Below are 24,946 nucleotides of genomic sequence, written 5' to 3'. Positions count from 1 at the left end.
CCCACCTGCCTGTGCATGCATAAATGAGGAAGCAGAAAAGTTGTCAGAAATAAAAAGAGGTGCTATAAATGTTAAATACGATGATCGAGGAAGTTGGGTTTCAGATACATTTCCTGAGGTGTGGAGAAGAGGCCAACAGACTCCAACATTTCCATAGAGAAGGGAAGTGAGAGACGGGAACATTTCCATAAAGAAGGTAAGTGAGAGACGGGAACATTGGGATGAGCGGGGCATAAAATACATCAGAAGAGACTTCTATTTATTATGAAAAGGAGAACTCTGCCTTTAACTGCTTCCCTAGATATCCCACATCCCACATAAGTTTCCTAGACACCCAACAACCCACATGGGTTCCTTTTAGGGTTGTCCCGATACCGATACTAGTATCGGTATCGGGACCGATTCCGAGTATTTGCGGGAGTACTCGTACTCCCGGAAATACCCCCGATACCCAAATAGAATACTTCCCCCCCCCCGCCGCCGTCAACGTCAACGTCGCCGTTACGCCGCAACCCGCCGCCGTTACGCCGCTTCCCCGCTACCGCCGACTGTGTAATACGCGCCGGGAACATGACAGCTTTGAATAGCTGTAATGATTCGCGCCGCGCATAGACACTCCCCCTTGCTCGGGTGAACTATCCAATCCCGAGCAAGGGGGAGTGTCTATACGCAGCGCGGCGCCAATCATTACAGCTATTCTAAGCTGTAATGTTCCCGGCGCGTATTACACAGTCGGCGGCAGCGGGGATGCAGGTAAGCGGGATATGGGGGGAGACATGGCTACATGGGGGGATACATGGCTACATGGGGGGATACATGGCTGCATGGGGGGATACATGGCTGCATGGGTGGATACATGGCTACATGGGGGGATACATGGCTGCATGGGGGGATACATGGCTGCATGGGGGGATACATGGCTACATGGGGGGATACATGGCTGCATGGGGGGAGACATGGCTACATGGGGGAATAAATGGTTACATGGGGGGATACATGGCTGCATGGGGTGATACATGGCTGCATGGGTGGATACATGGCTACATGGGGGATACATGGCTGCATGGGGGGATACATGGCTGCATGGGGGGATACATGGCTACATGGGGGGATACATGGCTGCATGGGGGGATACATGGCTGCATGGGGGTGGCTGCATGGGGGGAGACATGGCTGCATGGGGGGAGACATGGCTGCATGGGGGGAGACATGGCTGGATATGGGGGGGACATGGCTGGATATGGGGGGAGACATGGCTGGATATGGGGGGACATGGCTACATCTGGGGGGGACATGGCTGCATCTGTGGGGGGACATGGCTGCATCTGTGGGGGGACATGGCTGCATCTGTGGGGGGACATGGCTGCATCTGTGGGGGGACATGGCTGCATCTGGGGGGGACATGGCTGGATATGGGGGGACATGGCTGCATCTGGGGGGGACATGGCTGCATCTGGGGGGGACATGGCAGGATATGGGGGGGGACATGGCTGCATTTGGGGACACATTTAAAAAAAGTATCGGTATTCGGTATCGGTGAGTACTTGAAAAAAAGTATCAGTACTCGTACTCAGTCCTAAAAAAGTGGCATCGGGACAACCCTAGTTCCTTTGACACCCCACAACACAAATGAGTTCCCTTGACACTCCACAACCCACATGGGTTCCGTAGATACCCCACAACTTACATGGGTTCGATAGTTACCCCAAAACCCACATGGGTTCCCTAGACACCCCACAACCCACATGGGTTCCGTAGATACCCCACAACTTACAGGGGTTCGATAGTTACCCCACAACCCACATGAGTTACCTAGACACCCCACAACCCACATGGGTTCTGTAGATACTACACAACCTACATGGGTTTGATAGGTACCCCAAAATCCACATGGGTTCCATAAATACCCCACAACCCACACGCACCCCTTTCTAATGGGGTTATAAAGGCTAATGTTTTTTCACCTTAATGCATCCTATGCATTAAGGTGAAAAAACATCTGACACAGTCCCCCTAGCCCCCCTGTTTTACTTACCTGAGCCCATTTCCCTGCTGCGCTCGCCACTAACATTCCTCTTCTCTGCTCAGTCTGGCCATTGATTGGCTAGACTGGATGGATTGATAGCAGTGCAGCCATTGGCTCGTGCTGCTGTCAATCACATCCAATGCCGCGGCGCACAGGGCCGAGTGATACAGTCTGCAGCTATGGCCACCGGCTGTATCACAGGAGCGCGCCCGCAAGAACTAACCCCCATGGGAGAGAGCTTGCATGAAGGGGGTTAGTTCTTGCAAGGAGGAGCCGAGACAGCCGCCGAGGGACCCCAGAAGACCTGGTTCATGACCACTCTGTGCAAAACGAGCTGCACAGTGGAGGTAAGTATAACATGTTTGTTATATTAAAAAAAAAAACCTTTACAACCCCCTTAATGACTTCCGGCCAGGCTCAGAACAGGTGATGAAGAAAAAGGGATCAAGGGTAGTACTGCGCTATGCACTAAATATTAATAAAAATAGCAATAATGTAGAACCCTGAGTTTAGGCAAGGTTGCTCCTCACAAATTTACTTGCCAGGAATAACTATCCAGTTTGATTGTTAGAGATCTATTGATTTCTCCCTAAGTTTGGCCTTGTTGCACTTTTCTCTTCTATCACTAGGTGGCTGGGTACTTGGTGGTACTGGATACGAAAGGTTATGGGTATAGGGGGTATCTCAGCCAATGGGCAGGGGTTTTCTTGAATCCCTTGGCCTGCTGGGAGAGCCTATATATTTGGGTGGAGTCAGGTGATCTGTGTTCTGTGCCACCTGGATGGCTGTCTGGGTGGACGTGTGTCATGTGCCAAAGGCGGCTAGGCCGGAGATTGGGCCTATCCCAGGTGCATCTGGCTGCTAGGCTGACTGAGGGCCTATCCAGAAGCAAGAGAGCAGCGTAGGGTTGGGACAACCAGAAGTGATGGTTCTGTCGGCCGGAGAACCTGTCGTGGTCGGAGGTAGAGAGGAAGCTGTTGTCACTAAGGGACCAACCACCTTATTACCAGGGACCACAGTGAGTAACTGAAGCAAGTACCGGAGCAGGATTGTTCCCCACCGGGGACGGTGAAGAATCGGGAAACTTCAGTGGGATTCCAGCCAGGGACCCAACCAGCGGAGGTGACGCTTGCAGAGCAGCTTTGTGTGTCAAGCCAGAGACTGAGCAGGCCAGTGGGGGTGTCGCTTGAGAGGTATCGAGAGTGCCAAGCCAGAGACTGAGCAGGCCAGTGGGGGTGTCGCTTGAGAGGTATCGAGAGTGCCAAGCCAGAGACTGAGCAGGCCAGTGGGGGTGTCACTTGAGAGGTATCTATAGTGCCAAGCCAGGGACCCAGCCAGCGGAGGTGACACTTGCAGAGCAGCTTTGTGTTTCAAGCCAGAGACTGAGCAGGCCAGTGGGGTGTCACTTGAGAGGTATCGAGAGTGCCAAGCTAGGGACCCAGCAGAGAGGCAGGGGTGACACTTGAGAGAGATACCACTGTGAAGATTGGAGGAGATCAGTGACAGTGAATCAGAGGGTCTAGTGAGAGACCCGGGAGCTCAGCGGGCTGAAGAACTACAAGGAGCGAAAGTGAAGTGAAGGAACTGTTGAGCCTTGTGTTAGGAACTGTTAAAGACTGTTGCCATAGGAGACGGCATTCCTGCACATGCAGATGTGGCGTCTTGATGGATGCCTTTCCCTGCAATTAATCTTGCAACTACCTAAGGGTGTCCTGGTCCTAACCCTCTATCCCCCAAAAAGGTTTGTTAAGAGAAATAAACTTTCTTTTGCATCCAATAATTGTCTGGCGCCCAATAACTTAAAGCGGATGTGCCATGAAAAAATAAATAAAAGCCAGCAGCTACAAATACTGCAGCTGCTGACTTTTAATATTAGGACACTTACCTGTCCTGGAGTCCAGCGCCATCCGCAGCAGAGGACGAGCGATCGCTCGTCCTCTGCTGCTCCCCCCGCCATCCACGGTGAGGGAACCAGGAAGTGAAGCGCTCCGGCTTCACCGCCTGGTTCCCTACGGCGCATGCCCGAGTCATGCTGCGCCTGCCGATTGGCTCCCGCTGTGTACTAGGAGCCAATCGGCACAGCGTGGGTGGAGCGCCGCTTTAAATACTCTGCACATACAGAAGGGTGTCAGGAGTAGAGGTCGACCGATATATCGGCAGGCCGATATATCAGCCGATATTTGGCCGTTTTGGAGAAATCGGCATCGGCAGATTTTTATCCAAATTAGGCCGATATTTTACATGGCCGCTAGCGGTGCCACGGCTCCGAAGCCGCGCCCTTTCCTGATGCTGTGACCGTGGCGGCAATCCGCGGATCCACGCTCATGGGACACACACCGCTCTCTGGTGTCTGTAGCAGGGGGGGTGTCTATACTTGAGGGAGAGGGGGTCTGTACTGAGGGGGGTGACACCATTTTTTTTTTTTGCACCAGTGCCGCCTGCCAGTGCCAATTAGTGCCACTTGCCATCCAGTGCCATCTGCCAGTGGCAATTCCAGTGCAACCATCCAGTGCCATCTGCCAATGCCACCTGCCAGTGCCAATACCAGTGCCACCATCCAGTGCCAATTAGTGCCACCTTCCATCCAGTGCCACCTGCCAGTGCGATCCAGTGCCACCTACCAGTGCCAACCAAAGCCATCAATGCCACCTGCCAATGCCAACCAGTGCCAACCAAAGCCATCAATGCCACCTGCCAATGCCACCCAGTGCCACCTGCCAGTGCCAATTAGTGCCACCTGCCAGTCAGTGCCAACCAGTGCCACTTGCCAGTGTCACCTGTTAGTGCCATGTGCCATCTGCCAGTGCCAACCAGTGCCATCTGCCAATCAGTGCCACCTGCCAGTGTCAATTAGTGCCACCTGCCAGTGCCAATAAGTGCCACCTGCCAATCAGTGCCATCTGCTAGTACCATCTTTTAGTGCCATCCAGTGCAACCTGCCAGTGCCAATAAGTGCCTTTTGCTAGTGCCATCTTCCAGTGTCACGAGCCAGTGCCACCAAAAAAAAATAAAAAAATCGGCCTAAAATATTGGCCGCAAAAATCGGCATCATATATCGGCCAATCAGTGCCATCTGCTAGTATCATCTTTCAGTGCCATCCAGTGCAACCTGCCAGTGCCAATAAGTGCCTTCTGCTAGTGCCATCTTCCAGTATCACGAGCCAGTGCCACAAAAAAAAAAAAAAATTTCGGCCTAAAATATTGGCCGCAAAAATCGGCATCATATATCGGCCATCGGCCGCCCAGATTTCTAAATATCGGCATCGGCCAGAGAAAAACCTATATCGGTCGACCTCTAGTCAGGAGAATATCAGCTATCCTTGGCCCTAGAGGTTCTCATTGGATCAAACGAGGCCTTGGACCTTACTACATTAACAAGCTGCTGCCGCCACTGAGACCAACTGCGGAAGCAGATGTGAGTAATAGATAGTAAATTCTCTTGTAGGAGTGGGTGTGGTGCTGAAATAGAAGAGATAGGCCCAGATTCTCGAAGGCGTTAAGACGGCGCAACACCATTAGCGCCGTCGTAACTCCTCATCTGGCCCCGGGTATCTATGCGACTGATTCTTAGAATCAGTTGCGCATAGGTACCCATTAGATCTGACAAGCGTAAGGCTGTTACGCTGTCAGATCTTAAAAGTAATTTTTTTCCCGCCGCTAGGTGTCGCATCGTCGCTTTTTCCCGTCGTCTATGCAAATGAGGTAAGTACGGAGATTCCCGAACATACGCGAGGTCGACGCAGCGAATTAACGTCGTTTGCGTAGCGTACCCGACGCGTAAGGTTGCCCCTGCTATTAGCAGGGGCAACCAATGTTAACTATGGCCGTCGTTCCCGCGTCAAATTGAATCAAAATTACGTCGCTTGCGTAAGACGTCCGTGAATGGCGCTGGACGCCATTTACGTATACATCTAGGCAAATTACGTCGGGGCGACGTCATTTAGCGCAATGCACGTCGGGTAATTTACCCGACGGAGCATGCGCAGTACGCTCGGCGCGGGAGCGCGCCTAATTTAAATGGTGCCCGCCCCATTTGAATTGGGCGGGCTTGCGCCGAGCAATCTAACGATACACCGCCGCAAGTTTACAGGTAAGTGTTCTGAGAATCAGGATTTAAACCTGTAGACCTGCGGCGGTGAAACGTAGAGCTCATACATTACGCTGCCCAGGAGAAGCGCTAATGTATGAGAATCTGGGCCATAATGTGCAAATAAATAACCCACAGAAGTAAAAATGATAATGTGCAAGATAGGGTGACCACATTTCAAAACTGCCATTCAGGGACACCCCCCTCCTTCACAAAAAATTGCCAATTTTAAAGGCTTATCTGCAAGTAATTGGCCATAATAGGAGTATGAGGGTCCGGGTACTGGCTTGGGGAACATGTATCAATGCAAAAAGTGTTTTAACATTTTTTCAGGAGCAGCGATTCTAATTGTGCTTAAAGTGCAACAATAAAAATGAACAATTCCTCTAAATATAGTGCCTGGCGGGTCCCCTTAGTCTGCCTGTAAAGTGGCGCATGTGTACCATGTATGGAACACGCTGCAGCAAAAATGAAATTTCTAAAAACACAAGTCAAATCACATTTAAATTGACTCACGGTTGCAATTGCATGCATCCGGCTATTGAAAAAAAAAAAGCACAAAAAACATAGTGCCCCCTCCCCCTAGTCCATACCAGACCCCCTGGGGCTCTGCCCCCCCCCAACCCCAAAGCACCTTGTCCCCATCTTACCCTGGCTGGTGGTTGTGATGGCATACCGGCAGGGGGATTATCAGAATCTGGAAGCCCCCAAAGGACCCAAATGGGCTGGAATGGACTAGGGGAGGGGGGGGGACCAGCTTTTACTGCGCTTTGGTTGGGCGCAGGGCATTGCAGGGCATTTGGCAGGGGCGAACACCCTGGGCTGGGAAACAGACAGTTTCAACCTGTCGGCTTATCAGTTGGCTGTGTCAGTTTCATTCCGGGACACTGTATTGTCCTGGATTGAAGGTGCCTGGGACCCGGGACAGAACTGCAAAATGCGGGACTGTCCCGGGCAATCCGGGACACATGGTCACCCTAGTGCAAAACCACAATAAAGGTGCTAGCAAACAAAAATCTACTGGCATCAAATGCGATAGATACACTCAGGGCTGCTGTTAGAAATCACGGGGGGCCCCATACAGCCTACCTTATGGGGTCCCCCTTGACCCCGTACTTGGCCTGCCCTCGACCCAACCCCTGACACTGCCTCACATCAAAATGCAGCTTTGTCTTCAAGTGCAAGCAGTAGAAGGGGTAGCAGTTACAAATACATGTAAATGTAAATGAGGCCTTCAATGCGTGAGCCGTACGACACGCGCTATGCATGCTCCTGTTAATGAACATATTGGGAACATCAGGAAGGGATTCCCGAAGCATACGGTCTCTCGGCACTATTTGGAATGCCATAATACAGATCCTAAAGGCACCACTTTCGTGGCTATTGACAGATTTAATCAACACTGGCCTGGAAGTCCAAGCGGGACATTTCCAGGCTAGAAACCCGCTGGATATATGACTTAAAGTGTTACACCCCTTTCGGCATGAATGTCAATTGGGATGTCAATTGTTTTATTAATAATAGTTCATTTTTAGCATTCGTATGTCTAGACACTAGTGGGCAGTGTTCATATGTAGTTTTTGATACATTTTTTATCCGGTTTTATAAATATGCTTTATTCCATATAATAATCTATGGCTGCCATTTTTCATATTGTCATTAAGTCATATCCTGTGTTTAATATGTGGGGGTTCACTATGGAATGTGGGTGTCTAAATTGGCCCCACACCTGACCATGTTAAAGTTATGACTATGGCTTTTATGTAATACAGTTCTAGTACATGGGTAACATATGAGATATAGGGCCAGATTCACGTAGCTCAGCGGATCTATAGATCCGCTCGATCTACGTGATTTAAGATCCGCTCCCGCAAGTTTGAGAGGCAAGTGGCTAATTCACAAACCACTTACCTCCAAACTTGCGGCGGCGGATCCTAAATCCCCCGGCGGAATTTAAATTCCGCGGCTAGGGGGAGTGTACTATTTAAATCAGGCGCGTTCCCGCGCCGATTTAAATGCGCATGCGCCGTCCGGGGAATTTCCCGGCGTGCATTGCTCCCACTGACGTCACTAGGACGTCAGTGGTTTCGACGTGAGCGTGACTTGCGACGCGCGTGTTTGTGAATCGGCGTACGCAAACGACGTTAGAAAATTCAAATTTGACGCGGGAACGCCGGCTATACTTAACATTGGCTGCGCCTGATAAAAGCAGGGGTAAGTATACGACGGGAAAGCCGCTACGGAAACGTCGTAAGAAGACTGCGTCGGGTCCGCGTACGTTCGTGAATTTGCGTATCTCGCTGATTTACATATTATTCAAGGTAAATCAGCGGGGACGCCCCCGGCGCCATTTTTAAATTGAAAAAAAGATCCGACAGTGTAACACATTGTAACACTGTCAGATCTCAGCCCTATCTATGCGTAACTGATTCTCTGAACCAGGCGCATAGATAGGACCAGTGTAAGTCAGAGATACGACGGTGTATCTGTAGATACACAGTCGTATCTCTTTGTGAATCTGGCCCATAGTGCCTAATGTGCCTTTTATATAATATATTTCTGATTTATAGATAATTTGTCCCCGGTTTTAATTTTTGATACGTACCATCATTCTCTTCCTGTGTTTTTCCTCTTTTGGAGTGCAAACGCGGCTAGAATGCGTTCCAGTGACGTCATTTCCAGTTTGGATTGGTTCACTTCCGCCCACCGGAGGTCACTCTAGCATTGGGACAGCGTTCTCCATTGGCTGGGTGATTGCATTACTTCCGGTTAGTGGTGTTGCTGTCCCACCTCCCAAAAGAGATAGGGGATTACAGTGGCTTCTGTCTGCCTTCATCTGGCCATTGCGGCTGTAATGCGCATGGGCGGCCTTGCGCTGTTGCTAAAACAAAACCTTTACTTCCTATGTCATACTAGCGCGGCCGTACTACGCATGCGCGGCTGCAGCTTAAATGTTATTGTATGCACACAGCTGGTGTCTCTCTCTCTATGCCAGTGTTTCTCAACTCCAGTCCTCGAGGCGCCCCAACAGGTCATGTTTTCAGAATTTCCCTCAGATGAAACAGCTGTGGTAATTGCAAGGCAGTGAAACTGATCAAATCACCTGTGCAAAATAATAGAAAGCCTGAAAACATGACCTGTTTGGGCGCCTTGAGGAATGGAGTTGAAAAACCCTGCTCTATGCTGTCCTATCAAAGGACCTGGATCATTTGGGATGATCTGTATACGTATGGGCGTGCTTGCATCATTGGCCACACCTCTGATGATATCCAAGTAGGATGAAACATGTCAGGTTGGCCGATGCAAACACGCTGAGAGACACAGATTGTTTCTATGTTATTGTAGCACTACCCCCGGTGAAGCTACTGGTTTGTTTTGGGTGGCATGTTACCTCTGTGACTCCGCCATCTAGGGTAGTTGATGAGAGCCGTAGTAATGAAATGTCCACACAGCAGGTGTCTTTTTCTTGTGCTTTTATTTACCCAAAAAGGTAAAACAGTTGAACTTGGTGAAGAGTAGAGGAATAGCAGAGATGGAGAACACAGATTCAGGTAAAAGGAAACAGTCCTGCTTCTAACGACAAACTTTACTTCGCCACTCCAGCCAGAATGGGTATAGCGCACCTGGAGAGGCCTCTCTCACAAGCCTGGCAGCCAGAATAACACTCGAACTTGGGGTTCAGTCTCTTCCACAGACCCTCCCAATGGTTGCAGAAAATAGTGGTCTGAAGTTCCTTTGACTGGACTTAACACCTGGATCTCCTTCGGGTAGTTTAGATTAGGGTACCGACTGATAGGCGGCCAACATTCAGCCTCTCAGGCCCGGATTATCATACGAGTTACGCCGGCGTATCTCCAGATACGCCGTCGTAACTCTGAGTCCGAGCCGTCATATCTATGCGCCTGATTCTTAGAATCAATTACGCATAGATTTGTATTAGATCCGACTGGCTTACGCCAGTCGGATCTAATACAAATCTATGCGGAATTGATTCTAAGAATCAATTAATTGTAATTGATTCTAAGTCTCTTACGCTGTCGGATCTTAACTGCATATTTACGCTGGCCGCTTGGGGCGTGTACGCTGATTTACGCCTAGAAATATGTAAATCAGCTATGTAACGGCTACCCAGCTAGTGAGAGGGTATCAGCCGTTGGAGACGTCCTTTTCCCTGGCAAGTTGCTGTATGCAAGTAAAACCGGTATCATCCCATCCACAAGATCCAGAGAGAGAGTCAGGCTCCGCTGTGAAAGGAGCAGATTAACCACTTTAGCCCCGGGCCTGTTTTTCAGAGTCGGTGTTTACGAGACAAAACCATTTTTTTTTGCTAGAAAATTACTTAAAACCCCCAAACATTATATATTTTTTTTTCTAACACCCTAGAGAATAAAATGGCAGTCATTGCAATACTTTTTGTCACACCGTATTTGCGCAGCGGTCTTACAAGCGCACTTTTTTTGGAAAAGATGCACTTTTTTAAATGAAAAAATAAGACAACAATAAATTTGGCCCAATTATTTTATATATTGTGAAAGATAATGTTACGCCGAGTAAAATGATACCCAACATGTCACGCTTAAAAATTGCGCCCGCTCGTGGCATGGCGTCAAACTTTTACCCTTAAAAATCTTGATAGGCGACGTTTAAAAAATTCAACAGGTTGCATTTTTTGAGTTACAGAGGAGGTCTAGTGCTAGAATTATTGCTCTCGCTCTAACGATCGCGGCGATACCTCACTTGTGTGGTTTGAATACCGTTTTCATATGCGGGCGCTACTCGCGTATACGTTCGCTTCTACGCGCGAGCTCGTCGGGACAGGGCGCTTTAAAAAATTTTTTTTGGGGTTTTCGCATTTATTTTTATTTATTTTACAATTTTTAACACTGAAAAAAAAAAAAAAAAATGATCACTTTTATTCCGATTACAAGGAATGTAAACATCCCTTGTAATAGAAAAAAGCATGACAGGTCCTCTTAAATATGAGATCTGGGGGTCAAAAAGACCTCAGATCTCATATTTAGGCTTAAATGCAAAAAAAAGAACAAATTTGGAAATGTCATTTTTTCAAATGACAAAAAAAAAAATGTTTCTTTAAGAGGCTGGGCGGGACTGACGTTTTGACGTCACTTCCGCCCAGCAGAGCTATGGGGACGCGCGAAGGAGATTTTTCCTTCAGTCTCGTCAGCTAGCGAACGGTCGCGATCCCCTCCGCCGCTACCGACGGCTACGGTAAGCGGCGGAGGGAGCGGGAGAGCGGCGGGAGGGGGGGCCCCTCTCCCGCCACCGATAACGGTGATCTTGCGGCGAATCCGCCGCGGAGACCGCCATTATCGTTTACACGGCCGCCCACAGAAGAGATGAATATCTCGATTGTGGCAGCAGCTGCTGCCGTTACCGAGATATTCATCTTTAAAGTGAGGACGTATAACGACGGTGGGCGGTCTGCAAGTAGTTAATAGTCCCATAGAAGGCCCTTTCAAGAACGAGACGAGGCTGCGTTTTGAAGGGTCAAAATAGACTGTATTTAATGGTACATTTCTGCTGGTTTATATGTGGTTACAAGCTGTTACAGGAACAATGACAATCTCCGCCCCCCTCACACATGGGGGCTTCAATACAGATACTTTGAAATAATGTCATCCCCTTAAGCTAATCACTTAATCAGTCTCTAGACACTTCGGCTCCGAGCTATGTTTAACATGACCTGATCAGACACATTTCTTTATCAATAGAATTCAATTAACCCTTAGAACAATACACACTCACAGATAATCCCATCAGCATACACCTGACAGGAGACTGCTTAACTGGTAATACACAAAAGAGAGTCAATTAGCTGAAGAAGGGGACATCAGCATTTAGCAGTAAAAGAGTCCCTTCTACAATTAACCCTTTGTAGGCCTCACTGCATGAGGATTATAGATGTCCAGGCAGAATACATAGTTCCATTACAAGCTAGATATGCAAATTCACGAACGTACGCCCGGCCGACGCAGTACAGATATGCCGTTTACGTTAGGCTTTTCCCGGCGTAAAGTTACCCCTGCTATATGAGGCGTACATGAGGCATACCAATGTTAAGTATGGACGTCGTTCCCGCGTCAAATTTTTTACATTTTACGTAGTTTGCATAAGTCGTTCGCGAATAGGGCTGTGCGTCATTTACGTTCACGTCGAAAGCACTGGTTTCTTGCGGGTTAATTTGGAGCATGCGCACTGGGTTACTTTCACGGACGGCGCATGCGCCGCTCCTAAAAAGCGTCATTTATGTGGGGTCACATAAAATTGACATAACACACGCCCACATCTACCACATTTGAATTAGGTGGGCTTACGCCGGCCTATTTACGCTACGCCGCCGCAACTTTCGTTTGAGAATACGGCACTTGCCTGTAAAAGTTGCGGAGGCGTAACGTAAATAGGATACGTTACTCCCGCACAAAGATACGCGATTCTACATGAATCCGGGCCTCAGTGTCCGGTTCCCACCTGTCCCCGATGGATGGTCAGGCCCCTATTGGAACACCAGACTCTCTTGGTACTCCTCAGGCAGACTCTCCACCGAACAGTAATTAACAACGGTCAGAGTGACTTAACTCTCTGACCCCCTCTAAATTTCACTAGTAACGGTTCTAAAAAGTAACAAGGCGCTACACAATGATGTTTTATCTGTAAGTAGACTACAATAAACACTGTTTGGTTTATCTTTATGGGCTTCACTATTGTTGGTTCTCTCTTCATTTTGGGTAAACCTCCCGTTGATGATCGCACTATGGCCCGGATTCACAGACATCGGCGCATATTTATGCCGCCGTAGCGTATCTTCTTTACGCTACGCCCACGCAGCGCACAGAGGCAAGCATGGAATTCACAAAGCACTTCCTCCCAAATCTGCGCTGGGTTTCTCAGGCATAAGTCGGCTTAAGCGGAAGTGGGCGTGAGCCATGCTAATGAGGCGTGACCCCATGCAAATGATGGGCCGAGCGCCAGACAGATACCGTATTGCCAACTGTGCATGCGCCGTCCCCTGGGCGCATCTCAGTGCGCATGCTCACAATCACGTCGGAACAACTGCTTAAGATACGCCGGATCACTGCCTACGGCGTGAACGTAACCTACGCCTAGTCATATTCACGTCCAATGTAAACTACGTAAAATACGTCGGCTTGTGTTCCCTGGTGCAGCCCTTTGCATGGATGCTGCTGAGTTACACCTCCTTTATGGGGAATAACTTTACGCCGGACGTATGACTTACGCGCACCAGTCGTAGCCTGCGCCGGGGGCAAGTATGATCGTGAATCGGCGTATCTCCCTCATTTGCATATTTGAATAGAAAATCAATGGGAGCGCCACATGCGTCCAGCGTAAATATGCGCGCACGATACGTCGGCGTAGGCAAGTTACGTCGGTGGGATGAAGCCTATTTTCAGGCGTATCTAGTTTTGTGGGCACGGCGCACAGATACGACGGCGCATATTTGCACTTACGCGGCGTATCTCGAGATACGTCGGCGCAAGTGCTTTGTGAATCTGGGCCATATCTACTTGCTTGTGTGAGTCCTAACTTATAGGCACAGTGGCGCTAACTTATGGGCACAGTGGTGCTTATTTATGGGCACAGTGGCACTAATTTATGCGCACGGTGGTGACAATTTATGGGCACGGTGGTGACAATTGATGGCACAGTGGTAACAATTGATGGCATAGTGGCTGCGTTTGGCATGGTATGGCATGGCACAGTGGTGACAATTGATGGGCACAGTGGCGATAAATGATGGCACAGTGGCTACATTTGATGGCACAGTGGCGACAATTGATGGCACAGTGGTTGCATTTGATGGGCACAGTGGCTGCGTTTGATGGGCACAGTGGTTGCGTTTGATGGGCACAGTGGCTGCGTTTGATGGGCACAGTGGCTGCTTTTGATGGGCACAGTGGCTGTGGGCACAATTTGATGGGCACAATTGTTTTTTTTGTTTGTTTGTTTGTTTGTTTGCACCCCCCAAAAATGTTGAGCACCAGCCGCCACTGACCCTCTGCATCATAGGATTACATTGTCTGTTGTCATATCTTTCTGGTAAGCAGATTGAGAGAACGTTGGTGTGGTGTACCTTTTTTTCTGTACTCTGAAGCTTGGTGGAGGTGTTATATCAGTTTTCTACATGGACTCTTTCACATGGACTATCACATTTGTCATTTTTCACTGAGGCGCTGCATTTTGGACTATATAAAAAGTATGTAGAAAACAGTGCTGCAATATCCCCACAAGAGGGCGGTGTCCATGGGTCACTCATGCGCCCCCTTATGTGATTGCCCTACCCAGCTAGAAATGCCCACTCGAGGGGTAGTGCACATTCACAGCGGTAAAAGGGTCTTTCCATGAATGTCTCGCTCTCCTTGGTGTGATTGGTCAAGCAGGTGTCATGTAGGGAATAGGGATAATAAAACGCCTCCATCGTGTGATTCCATCCAATAAATAGAAGGTAAATATTCCACTTCTATCAGGAAACAAACAACAAGCATTGAAAAGCGGGAAACAAGCTGCTGCCGCCACTGAGACCGACTGCGGAAGCAGATGTCAGTAATAGATAGTAAATTCTCTTGTAGGAGTGGGGGAGGGGCTGAGATAGAAGAGATAACGTGCAAAGAAATAACCCACAGAAGTAAAATGATGAAGTGCAAAACCACAATAAAGGTTCTAGAAAAACAAAAATCTACTGGCATCAAATGCGATAGATACACTCAGGGCTGCTGTTAGAAATCACGGGGGCCCCATCCAGCCTACCTACCTTATGGGGTCCCCCTCGACCCCGTCCCTGGCCCGCCCTCGACCCAACCCCTGACACTGCCTCACATCAAAAAGCAGCTTTGGGCCAGATTCTCGTAGATCGGCGTATCTTTGTGCGGGCGTAACGTATCCTATTTACGTTACGCCTCCGCAACTTAGACGGGCAAGTGCTGTATTCTCAAAGCACTTGCTCCGTAAGTTGCGACGGCGTAGCGTAAATAGGCCGGCGTAAGCCCGCCTAATTCAAATTTGGAACAGGGGGGCGTGTGTTATGTAAAATAACCATGACCCAACGTGATTGACGTTTTTCACGAACGGCGCATGCGCCGTCTGTGTACATATCCCAGTGTGCACTACATATCCCAGTGGCGACAAACTGTGTTTATTACTACTGAGAGCAGGATTGCTCGCTTCATATCCAGGTCTGATACTGCAAAGTTCTCTATTGTTTTATCAACCTTTCCTCTCTACCTCATGTTGGTCATGTTGGGCCGAGAATAAAGCATTCAGAAAACCTTTGTAGCGCTACCCCCGCAGGAGACGCTGTTTGATTCAGGATCGGCTTTCTAGGTTACCTTCTTGACTTTTGTGAGTGTGAATAAAGAGTCAGGCCTCGTACACACGACAGAGTTTCTCGGCAGAATTCGGCGAGAAACTCGGTCAGAGCCGGATTCTGCCGAGAAACTCTGTCGTGTGTACACTTTCGGCCCGATGGAGCCGCCGAGGAACTCGTCGAGAAAATAGAGAACATGTTCTCTATTTTCTCGTTGTTCTATGGGAGCTCTCGGCCCGCCGAGCTCCTCGGCGGCTTCAGGGCTGAACTGGCCGAGGAACTCGATGTGTTTGGCACGTCGAGTTCCTCGGCCGTGTGTACGAGGCCTAAGAACCAGATTCACAAAGGAGATACGACGGCTGAGTTAAGCCGTCGTATCTATGCGCCTGATTCTTAGAATCAGTTACGCATAGATATCCATTAGATCCGACAGGCGTAATTCTCTTACGCCGTCGGATCTTAACTGAATTTTTTTTTGGCCTGCTAGGTGGCGCTTCCGTCGAATTCCGCGTTGAGTATGCAAATTAGCTAGATACACGAATTCCCGAACGTACGCGCGTCCGACGCAGTAAAGTTACAACGTTTACGTTAGGCTTTTCCCGGCGTAAAGTCGCCCCTGGGTCTATGAGGCGCAGCCAATGTTAAGTATGGCCGTCGTTCCCGCGTCGAAATTTTAAAAAGTTACGTTGTTTGCGTAAGTCGTCCTTGAATGGGGCTGGACGTCATTTACGTTCACGTTGAAACCAATGACGTCCTTGCGACGTCATTTGGAGCAATGCACACTGGGATATTTTACAGACGGCGCATGCGCAGTTCGTTTGGCGCGGGGACACGCTTAATTTAAATGATACACGCCCCCTACCCGCCAAATTTGAATTCCGCCGGCCGATTTACGCTACGCCGCCGCAACTTACGGAGCAAGTGCTTTGAGAATACAGCACTTGTCCGTGTAAGTTGCGGCGGCGTAACGTAAATCGGATACGTTACGCCGCCGCAAAGATACGCCATTCTACGAGAATCTGGCCCCAAGTGTCCAGACACCAATTCAGTTTCAAAGCTTTATTCCAAGGCCCAAACTGGCCAACATCACCAGGGCACACGACAGGAAAAAGGCTGATGAGCGTAGAGGAACTTTAGTATCAGGCCTTTGGATATTAGGAGAGAGCAAGCCTGCACTCAGCAATGATGCTGATCAATTCATCGCCACCCAATCAGAGTGGGTAAAGTGCCCCCGGACAGGCAGTTATCTCAGGCCTGGCAACCGGAGCGCCACTTGCAAAAAATCACTGGGAGGATACAGACCTCTGCCACGTGCCTGCCTCAGGGCCTCTGCCACAGGTCTGCCTCAGGGCCTCTGCCACAGGTCTGCCTCAGGGCCTCTGCCACATGCCTGCCTCAGGGCCTCTGCCACATGCCTGCCTCAGGGCCTCTGCCACAGGCCTGCCTCAGGGTCTCTGCCACAGGTCTGCCTCAGGGCCTCTGCCACAGGCCTGCCTCAGGGTCTCTGCCACATGCCTGCCTCAGGGCCTCTGCCACATGCCTGCCTCAGGGCCTCTGCCACATGCCTGCCTCAGGGCCTCTGCCACATGCCTGCCTCAGGGCCTCTGCCACATGCCTGCCTCAGGGCCTCTGCCACATGCCTGCCTCAGGGCCTCTGCCACATGCCTGCCTCAGGGCCTCTGCCACATGCCTGCCTCAGGGCCTCTGCCACAGGCCGGACAATTTAGGATTTGGAAAAGTCAGTTTGAGTAGATCCTCCCAGTCAGTTCAATCAATGTCACCCACTGACAGTCTGAGCATACCTGTCATACGGTGCGGCGACTGGATCCCCGGTGGTTCGTCTAGGCCTTCCGGACAACCTCTGGTTCTAGGTTCTCCCGAGCCAATTCCCACCGCACAGCTCCCAGCTTGGGATCCTCTCAGCAACAGTTTGGGACCCAGCAAGCTGCTGGGGTCCCTCTCTAATTAAGGTGCATGATGCATGACCTCGGCATGGCAGGACGCGGTGGCGGGGCCCATGGATGCGCGTACCCTGAAGGTGGGTACCGCACCTGGAACTCGGGCCCCACAAGAACAACCTGCCAAAAGCGTCCGCCACAGATATATCCCCCCTCCCAGCATTCCCAATGAGGGAAAAACCCACCTTATTGGCTGCTGAAAGGAGGTGGATCCCCCAGAACCCCTCTAGCGCCAACTGCCGCCCAGGGGTGTCAACGCACACCTGGAACGCAGAATGACCTACAGGACAAATTCTGGAATTGGCAGCAGCCTAAATTTCCATAATTTGTGAATAGGAGTGATTAAGCCTCCCATTCCCCACTAATTTTAGTGTAGCACCCGTATCAAAAGTAGGGGGGCGCTACAACTTTATTTACTGACTGGACATTCGCTCACTAATCTACTCATCAACTTCACCCCTAGACAACGGTAAGAGGTAACTTAATACGCCGATCCCAAAACAACCAGCGGCTCCTGAGGGGGTAGCGCTACATATAGATAGATAATAAATAGATGGTTGCAGAGGCATTGCTAGGGGGGTGCGGGGTGTGCGGTCCACACCGGGTGACACCATCCCTTTTTTTAAAATTATTATTATTATTTTTACCTGATATGCCCAGCCTGCCCTGTGCAATCCCAGCCTGCCCTGTACCACCCCAGCCTGCTCTGTGCCACCCCAGCCGGCCCTGTACCACTCCAGCCTGCCCTGTACCACCCCAGCCTGCCCTGTACCACCCCAAACAGCCCTATACCACCCCAGCCTGCCCTGTACCCCCCAAACAGCCCTGTACCACCCCAGCCTGCCCTGTACAACCCCAGCCTGCCCTGTACCACCCCAGCCTGCCCTGTACCACCCAGCCTGCCCTGTGCCATCACAGCCTGCCCTGTACCACTCCAGCCTGCCCTGTACCACCCCAAACTTTCCCATGCCACCCCAACTTGCCCTGTGCCACCCTAACTTTCCCTGTACCACCCCAATCTGCCCTATGCCACCCTAACTTGCCCTGTACCACACCAACCTTTCCCATGCCATCCCAACTTGCCCTATGCCACCCTAACTTGCACTATACCACCCCAACCTGCCCTGTACCACCCTAACTTGCCCTATACTACCCCAACCTGCCCTATGCAACCGTAACTTGCCCTATACCACCCCAAACTACCCTATATTACCCCAACATGCCCTATACCACCTTTACCTGTCCTATACCACCCCACTACACCAGCCTAGACCGAGGGGGGGTGACACCATGTTTTACCGCACCGGGTGACACCAACCCTAGTGACGCCACTGGATGGTTGGATCACACAGACAGACAGACAGATGCTCTATGTTGAATGACAGCACAGAGTACAGTGACATGTTTGCTCTTTTTTCGGGTGTCTTTCTGAGAGGGATAGATTGGTAGTAAAAGTCTTATCTGTGTGTGTACCCTCCCCCCTCCCCCTCCCCGCCTGTATACAGTAAATGAGGAAGTAGCAGGGTGTGTGGAAATAAAGAGAAGTGATATAGAAATTATGAGAAGTTCTGTGATGTGGAAGATGAAATCCGATGTTCCAGGAATTCCTGAGACTCGGAGAATATAGGAAATGTATATTTAAATGCAAGCAGCCACTGTAGTGCTGGATGGGATTGGTTCCGATCCGCCTCACATTTCAGTATAGGATCGGTTAGAGGGTGTTATAAAAAAGTGAATGTTCCCTTCACAGAGGGAGAAGGGGTGATATAGTATTTCCATACTCGAGGAGGGAAGTGGACCATAAGTAGAGGGTGTCTAGTAAAAAAACGAGTGGTGTGGATAAACGTATAATATTCCACGGCCGGTATGCCAGACATTCTTATCAGGTCAGCCAATGGTTTAGACAAATTATCAATACGCAGGTCATCTACCCCTAGGATTCCCTGTCTAATGCCCCATACACACCATCACTTTATGTGATGAAAAAAACCGACACTTTCTGTGAAGTAAAAAATGACGTTTTTGAAACTTAATTTTTCAAAGACGAAGTTGCCTACACACCATCGTTTTCTCACAATGTTCTTGCAAAGTGAGGTTACATTCCACCACGTTTTACCATTGAAGCTCGCTTCATAAGTAGCTTCTGGGCATGCGTGGATGAAAAAACGTCTTAGAAAACGACGTTTTTTGCTACACACGGTCAATTTCTGTGAAGTAAAAAGTGCACTTTTGAAAAACGACACATTAAATTGAAGCATGCTTCAATTTTTTTTGGTCGTTTTTTACAAGACATAAAACGACGTTTTCCCCCACACACAGTCAATTAAAGTGACGTTTTAAAAAAACTTCATTTTTTTTCATCACATAAAGTGATGGTGTGTACGCGGCATAAGACATTTTTAAAAGAGCAGTGTGGGGCACGTACTTCTAACATTTCTATGGGAAATCGTATTGCCTGGGTGCAGAAGGGGTTCTGTGATAGGCCAGTTAATGCCCTCCATGCCATGATTGAAGTCTTGACAGTCAATGGTATATTCCCTAGTGGGAGGGGTTTCCGGATATCTGCTAGAAGAAAACAAAGGGCTAGATTCAGGTAGGGCGGTGCATTTGTACGGCGGCGTAGCGTATCGTATTTACGCTACGCCGCCGTAAATCAGAGAGGCAAGTGCTGTATTCACAAAGCACTTGCCTTCTAAGTTACGGCAGCGTAGCATAAATGGGGCCGGAGTAATCGTGCCTAATTCAAATGAGTATGAGGGGGGCGTGTTTTATGTAAATGGGTGGTGACCCGACATGATTGACGTTTTACATATCCCAGTGTGCATTTCTCCAAAGTACGCCGCAAGGACGTATTGGTTTCGACGTGAACGTAAATTACATCCAGCCCTATTCGCGAGCGACTTACGCAAACGACGTAAAAAATTCAAAATTCGACACGGGAACAACGTCCATACTTAACATTGCGTACGCCTCATAGAAGCAGGAGCAACGTTACGCCAGAAAAGCCTTACGCAAATGATGAAAAAAATTCCGCCGGGCGCACGTACGTTTGTGAATCGGCGTATCTAGGTCATTTGCATATTCTACACCGAAAACGACGGAAGCGCCACCTAGCGGCCAGCGTAAGTATGCACCCTAGGATACGACGATGTAAGAGACTTACGCCAGTCGGATCTTAGCCTAATTCCGGCGTATCTTGCTTTCTAAATACAGAAAAAAGATACGCCGGCGCAGATTTGAATTTACGTTGCGTATCTATAGATACGCCGGCATAAATCAATGCTGAATCTAGCCCATAGTATTGTTGGGAGCAGGACTTTTTCCCTATTGTTGCACCTGAGTCTGCTATTTCTTCTTCTACTTCACCTCTACTCTTCATCACAAGTTTTACTGTTTTTACCTGGCTGGGTAATAAAGAGCACAGCAAAGACACCTGTCGTGGACATTCCTTTACTACTATATTCATCCTACACCCTTAGATGGCGGAAGAGCCACGAGGTAACGTGCCACCCAAAACAAACCAGCAGCTCCTTCGGGGGTAGTGCTACAACTGTACAGTATAGTCTGAAGGACACACACAGATCCCACCCATTAAAGTGTACTGTACACCTTTCCCTGACAAAGGGGCCACTAAAGAGACACGCAATGTGTTTTTTTGTGTTTTAACCTGTTTTTATGATGAATAAATACCGACCTTCCTGAAGAATCCTCTTGGAAACATCTTATTGATTGGAGGTCTCTGCTGATCACACGCCTTCCATTTTGGGGTCTTCTCCTTTCTATCACCTGACCTCTCTGTAGACATCTTATTGGCTGATACTTTGGTGATGATTAGTACCGGTCTTGGCTATGAATGGCACAGATTTGTGGAGGTGACACCTAGAAATACGAGTCTGTATAAATTGTGGCCCTAAACAGGGTAAGATTCCTTTGTGACCCCGATATACCAATCAGATGAATGCCGGGATGAAGGTTCTGATTGATCCTCATAGTTATGGGTTGTAAATGACAGAAATCCATCCAATTCTAATCTATTCTGATTGGACAATCAGTCAGCCAATTGTTATCCACAGAAGGGAACAGAATCCTCCTTATTGGTTCCATTCATCTCACTACAAATGAGTTTATTATTGTTTGTGCTCCTTCCAGGTGATGTCATCTCGGGTCATCTTCTGATGTCATGGCGACCACTTCTTCCTCCTCACAAGGTATGACTGCCGATCCTGACAAACCTTTCCAATGTTTTCCTCCATCTCACATTTCCAGAGATTGGAATTAGATGATAGGACGTCTTAGTCTCCGTAGTCTGGACATTTCCTGTAGGCATCGGGTCAGTCCTCCCATTAGAAGAGTTCAGGAGCTTCATCAATTCCACCATCACATTCCCGTGTCTTCAGATTTTATTTATCATTGATGGAAATGATCTTCTGAGATGGTCCAGTGACCCCATAATGACTGGAGGACCCCAAATTTTATGGTGATTTGTGTATTGGTCGGGGGAATCCTTTGTCTATAATCCTAAGGAGAACACACCCCCGTGTCACATGACACATACTGCTGGGAGATTTAGGTGATCAGAGTTCTTAGTTCACACGGATCAGACTCATCATCATTCAGGAAGGTTTTAGTATTTTCTTTTAGTTTATTATGAAACAATCAATAAACATGTTTAAAATGATCATCCATACATATACATTAGGAGGTCTGTATATAAAATAATTACTATTGTAACGGTCACCACCGTTTAAGATTTCCCTTCCATCAGTCACGACAACTTAGCTGACACTCCACAATCTAGCAGACATCAGACATCCCATTTCCCCAGAAATGACGAGACAAGCTCCGTTCTCTGAGTCAAAATGTATGAACACTTTTAATGGTAACACCGGGGGTAATCCACAAAAGGGATACGCCGGCGTATCTACTGATACGCCGTTGTATCCCTGTTTCTATCTATGGAACTGATCCACAGAATCAGTTTACCATAGATAGGCAGAAGATCCGACATGTGTAATTGAATTACACTGTCGGATCGTAAGGATGCAATTCTAGGCCGGCCGCTAGGTGGCGAGGCCATTGCCGCCGGCCTAGAATATGCAAATGAACACTTACGGCGTTCCACGAACGTTTCGACGGGCCCGTCGCGCTAATTCTACATCGTTTACGTCGAGTTACGCCGTGTAAAAATAGGGCTGAGTCCTATTTGACTAAGCCCTATTAAGTATGGCCGTCGTTCCCGCGTCGAAAATTCAAAATCTACATCGTTTGCGTAAGACGTCTGTGACGGTATCGGTATGATATCCCCGTCAAAGATTCCCTTCTTCCATAAGAACATCACCCCAATATTCCACTAGGAGGGATATTCCTGAGATCGCCCATTAAGCCACACATTAGTCCAGGCTTACTGCTAGAACAAGACAGACTTTAATGGTTTTTCTTCTCAGCTTTTTATACAGTCCAAGACATTGAAGCAACAATGAAATCTCCACCCCCCCCAATCACACACTAAGGCTAATTACTAAAACATTCTAGACAGGTCGGCACCGACCGACAATTATCATGTCTAATCACTGCACATTCCTTAAACAACAAACCACCTTCACACACTGAGTTTCCTAAGCAGACGTTTCGTCTGTATCCAGTTTGACACCTATTAACACCTCTGAGAATCACTAGGTTTTTAGACAGGGTTATCACACAATTAAAGGCCTTTCAAAAGCTAGCCTTATTTAACATATGAACAGTCTTTACAGAGAGAGATGAATCACACATGAAACACCTGTTACCTGTAACCCACAGCATTAAGTTAGCAGGGAGAGCATTAGACTGAAGCATATAGGCAATTGCATCACAATGGCCCCCCTTTTTCTCCCTGCTCCGGCAAACCCGGTTGGACCTTTCCTGGTCCAGTAGGGTTGACGGGTTCAGAGCTTTTAGTCCGAGGTTAACTCCGTTTGGCGTAACTGACCTCCCTTGGCAACTGCTCCCGACTCAGGTATGTCACCGGGTCGTCAGATCACACGCCGGTCAGTCCCCAAGTCTTTGTGCGATCTGCAGAGTCACCAGAAGTCAGTGTGAAGACGGCGAATGGGTCTGTGCGCCGCCGTCTAGGTGTCCTGCTATGGGAGGGGGCAGGTTATGGCTCTGAAGTGACAGTCACAGGAGATTCATAAAAAGAAAAAGTTATATTTGTTGAAATGCTGTAGCACCGGTGCTCAGAGTTCGGGGGGGGGCTATCAGGGCCCCATAGGGTCAGCTACCCTCTGCTCCCTCCGCAGCCACCAGTTCTCCTCTTTGAGCTTCTCCAGCTCCATCTCCAGTTCATGGAGCCTGGGGGGTCAGCCTGCTGTGACCTCAGGTGGTTGTTCTCCTCCTCCATGCGGCTTATGCACTCCTCCAGCTCCATGTACTCACGGATCAGCTCCTGCTTGCTCATGTCCTTCAGGCTCTCCACGTGGTCCTTCATCATCAGGAACTGGGTGGTGGTGTAAGGGGCCACCGGTGGGCCCTTGGCGAACATCTCGGCCCGCATCTGGGATGCCCGCTGCGACTCCCTCTCCTCCAGTCGCTTCTTATCCTCCCAGGTCAGCTTGTTATACGGCTTCCAGGACCTCTTCTTCTTGGGGGGTAGCCGGCGGTGCCTCTTTCTGCCCAGCTCCCTCCAGGACCCCTCCGGCTCATGGCTGTCGCCCATGACCAGCTGACAATGGTGTTCCCTGTTGTCCGTAATAACAGATTGTACCATGAGGGCTTCGTAAGGGGTGCCCAATGGTTCTTCCTGACCCAGCTCCTGGAGATCCCAAGCCGAGTCTACACAATGGGCTGCTGCTGGAGGGCGGTACCCAGGTTGAGACCAATTTGACCTGGTGTTGTCACTCATGGGGCAATTCTGCTTGAAGTGACCGAGCTGTTTGCACCGGAAGCAGCGTTGTTCGTTGTCCTCCTGGCGTGGATAGCGAGGGCTAGATGTCATCAGTCTGTTAGGAGGTTGGTATCTAGCGGCTGGTGGGTGTGAGGGCGCCGTTGGTCGTGGAGGTTGTACCCGTGGTGTGACCTGGTTCGTCTTGCGAGTATCCGCATATTCATCCGCCAACTTTGCGGCCTCTGGTAGAGTCATGGGCCTGCGATCTCTCACCCAATCTTTGACGTCCGTCTGGATGTGATTGTAAAATTGCTCCAGGAGCATTAGTTGCAAAATGTCCTCTGCGGTGGTGGCCTGGCTGCTGTTAACCCAGTTAGAGGCTGACAGGGACAACTGGCATGCCCATTCCGCGTAAGAGTCTTTCGTGGTTTTGCGTGAGTCCCTGAACTTCTGTCGGTGGGACTCTGGGGTTACTGCATAACGAGCCAGGAGCGCTTCTTTAACCCGGGCGTAGCTATGGATATCCTGATCTGGCACGGTCCGGAAAGCATCAGAAGCTTTGCCTGACAGTTTGCCTGACAATATTGCAACCCAGTCTCCTCTAGCTATTCGGTGCAGGTTACATTGTCGCTCAAAGTCTGCCAGGTAGTTATCAATCTCACAGTCCTTTTCA

General features: G+C 49.2%; 1 protein-coding gene across 1 annotated transcript in view; it reads left to right on the top strand.

Annotated features, from left to right (window-relative positions):
- Positions 1–24,946, top strand: part of LOC120933831 (NACHT, LRR and PYD domains-containing protein 12-like) — an 85,255-nt gene continuing 60,309 nt past the window's right edge. The window contains exons 1-2 of the mRNA XM_040347232.1: positions 1–196; positions 21,561–21,619. Coding sequence (XP_040203166.1) covers positions 21,592–21,619 — 28 coding nt within the window. The 5' untranslated portion in view covers positions 1–196; positions 21,561–21,591. The remainder of the gene's footprint in view (positions 197–21,560; positions 21,620–24,946) is intronic.

This window comes from Rana temporaria, chromosome 3, assembly GCF_905171775.1.
Source record: "Rana temporaria chromosome 3, aRanTem1.1, whole genome shotgun sequence".
Taxonomy (NCBI): Eukaryota; Metazoa; Chordata; class Amphibia; order Anura; family Ranidae; genus Rana; species Rana temporaria.
The sequence above is the reverse complement of the archived record's forward strand: the minus strand, read 5'-3'. Positions and strand labels throughout refer to the sequence as shown.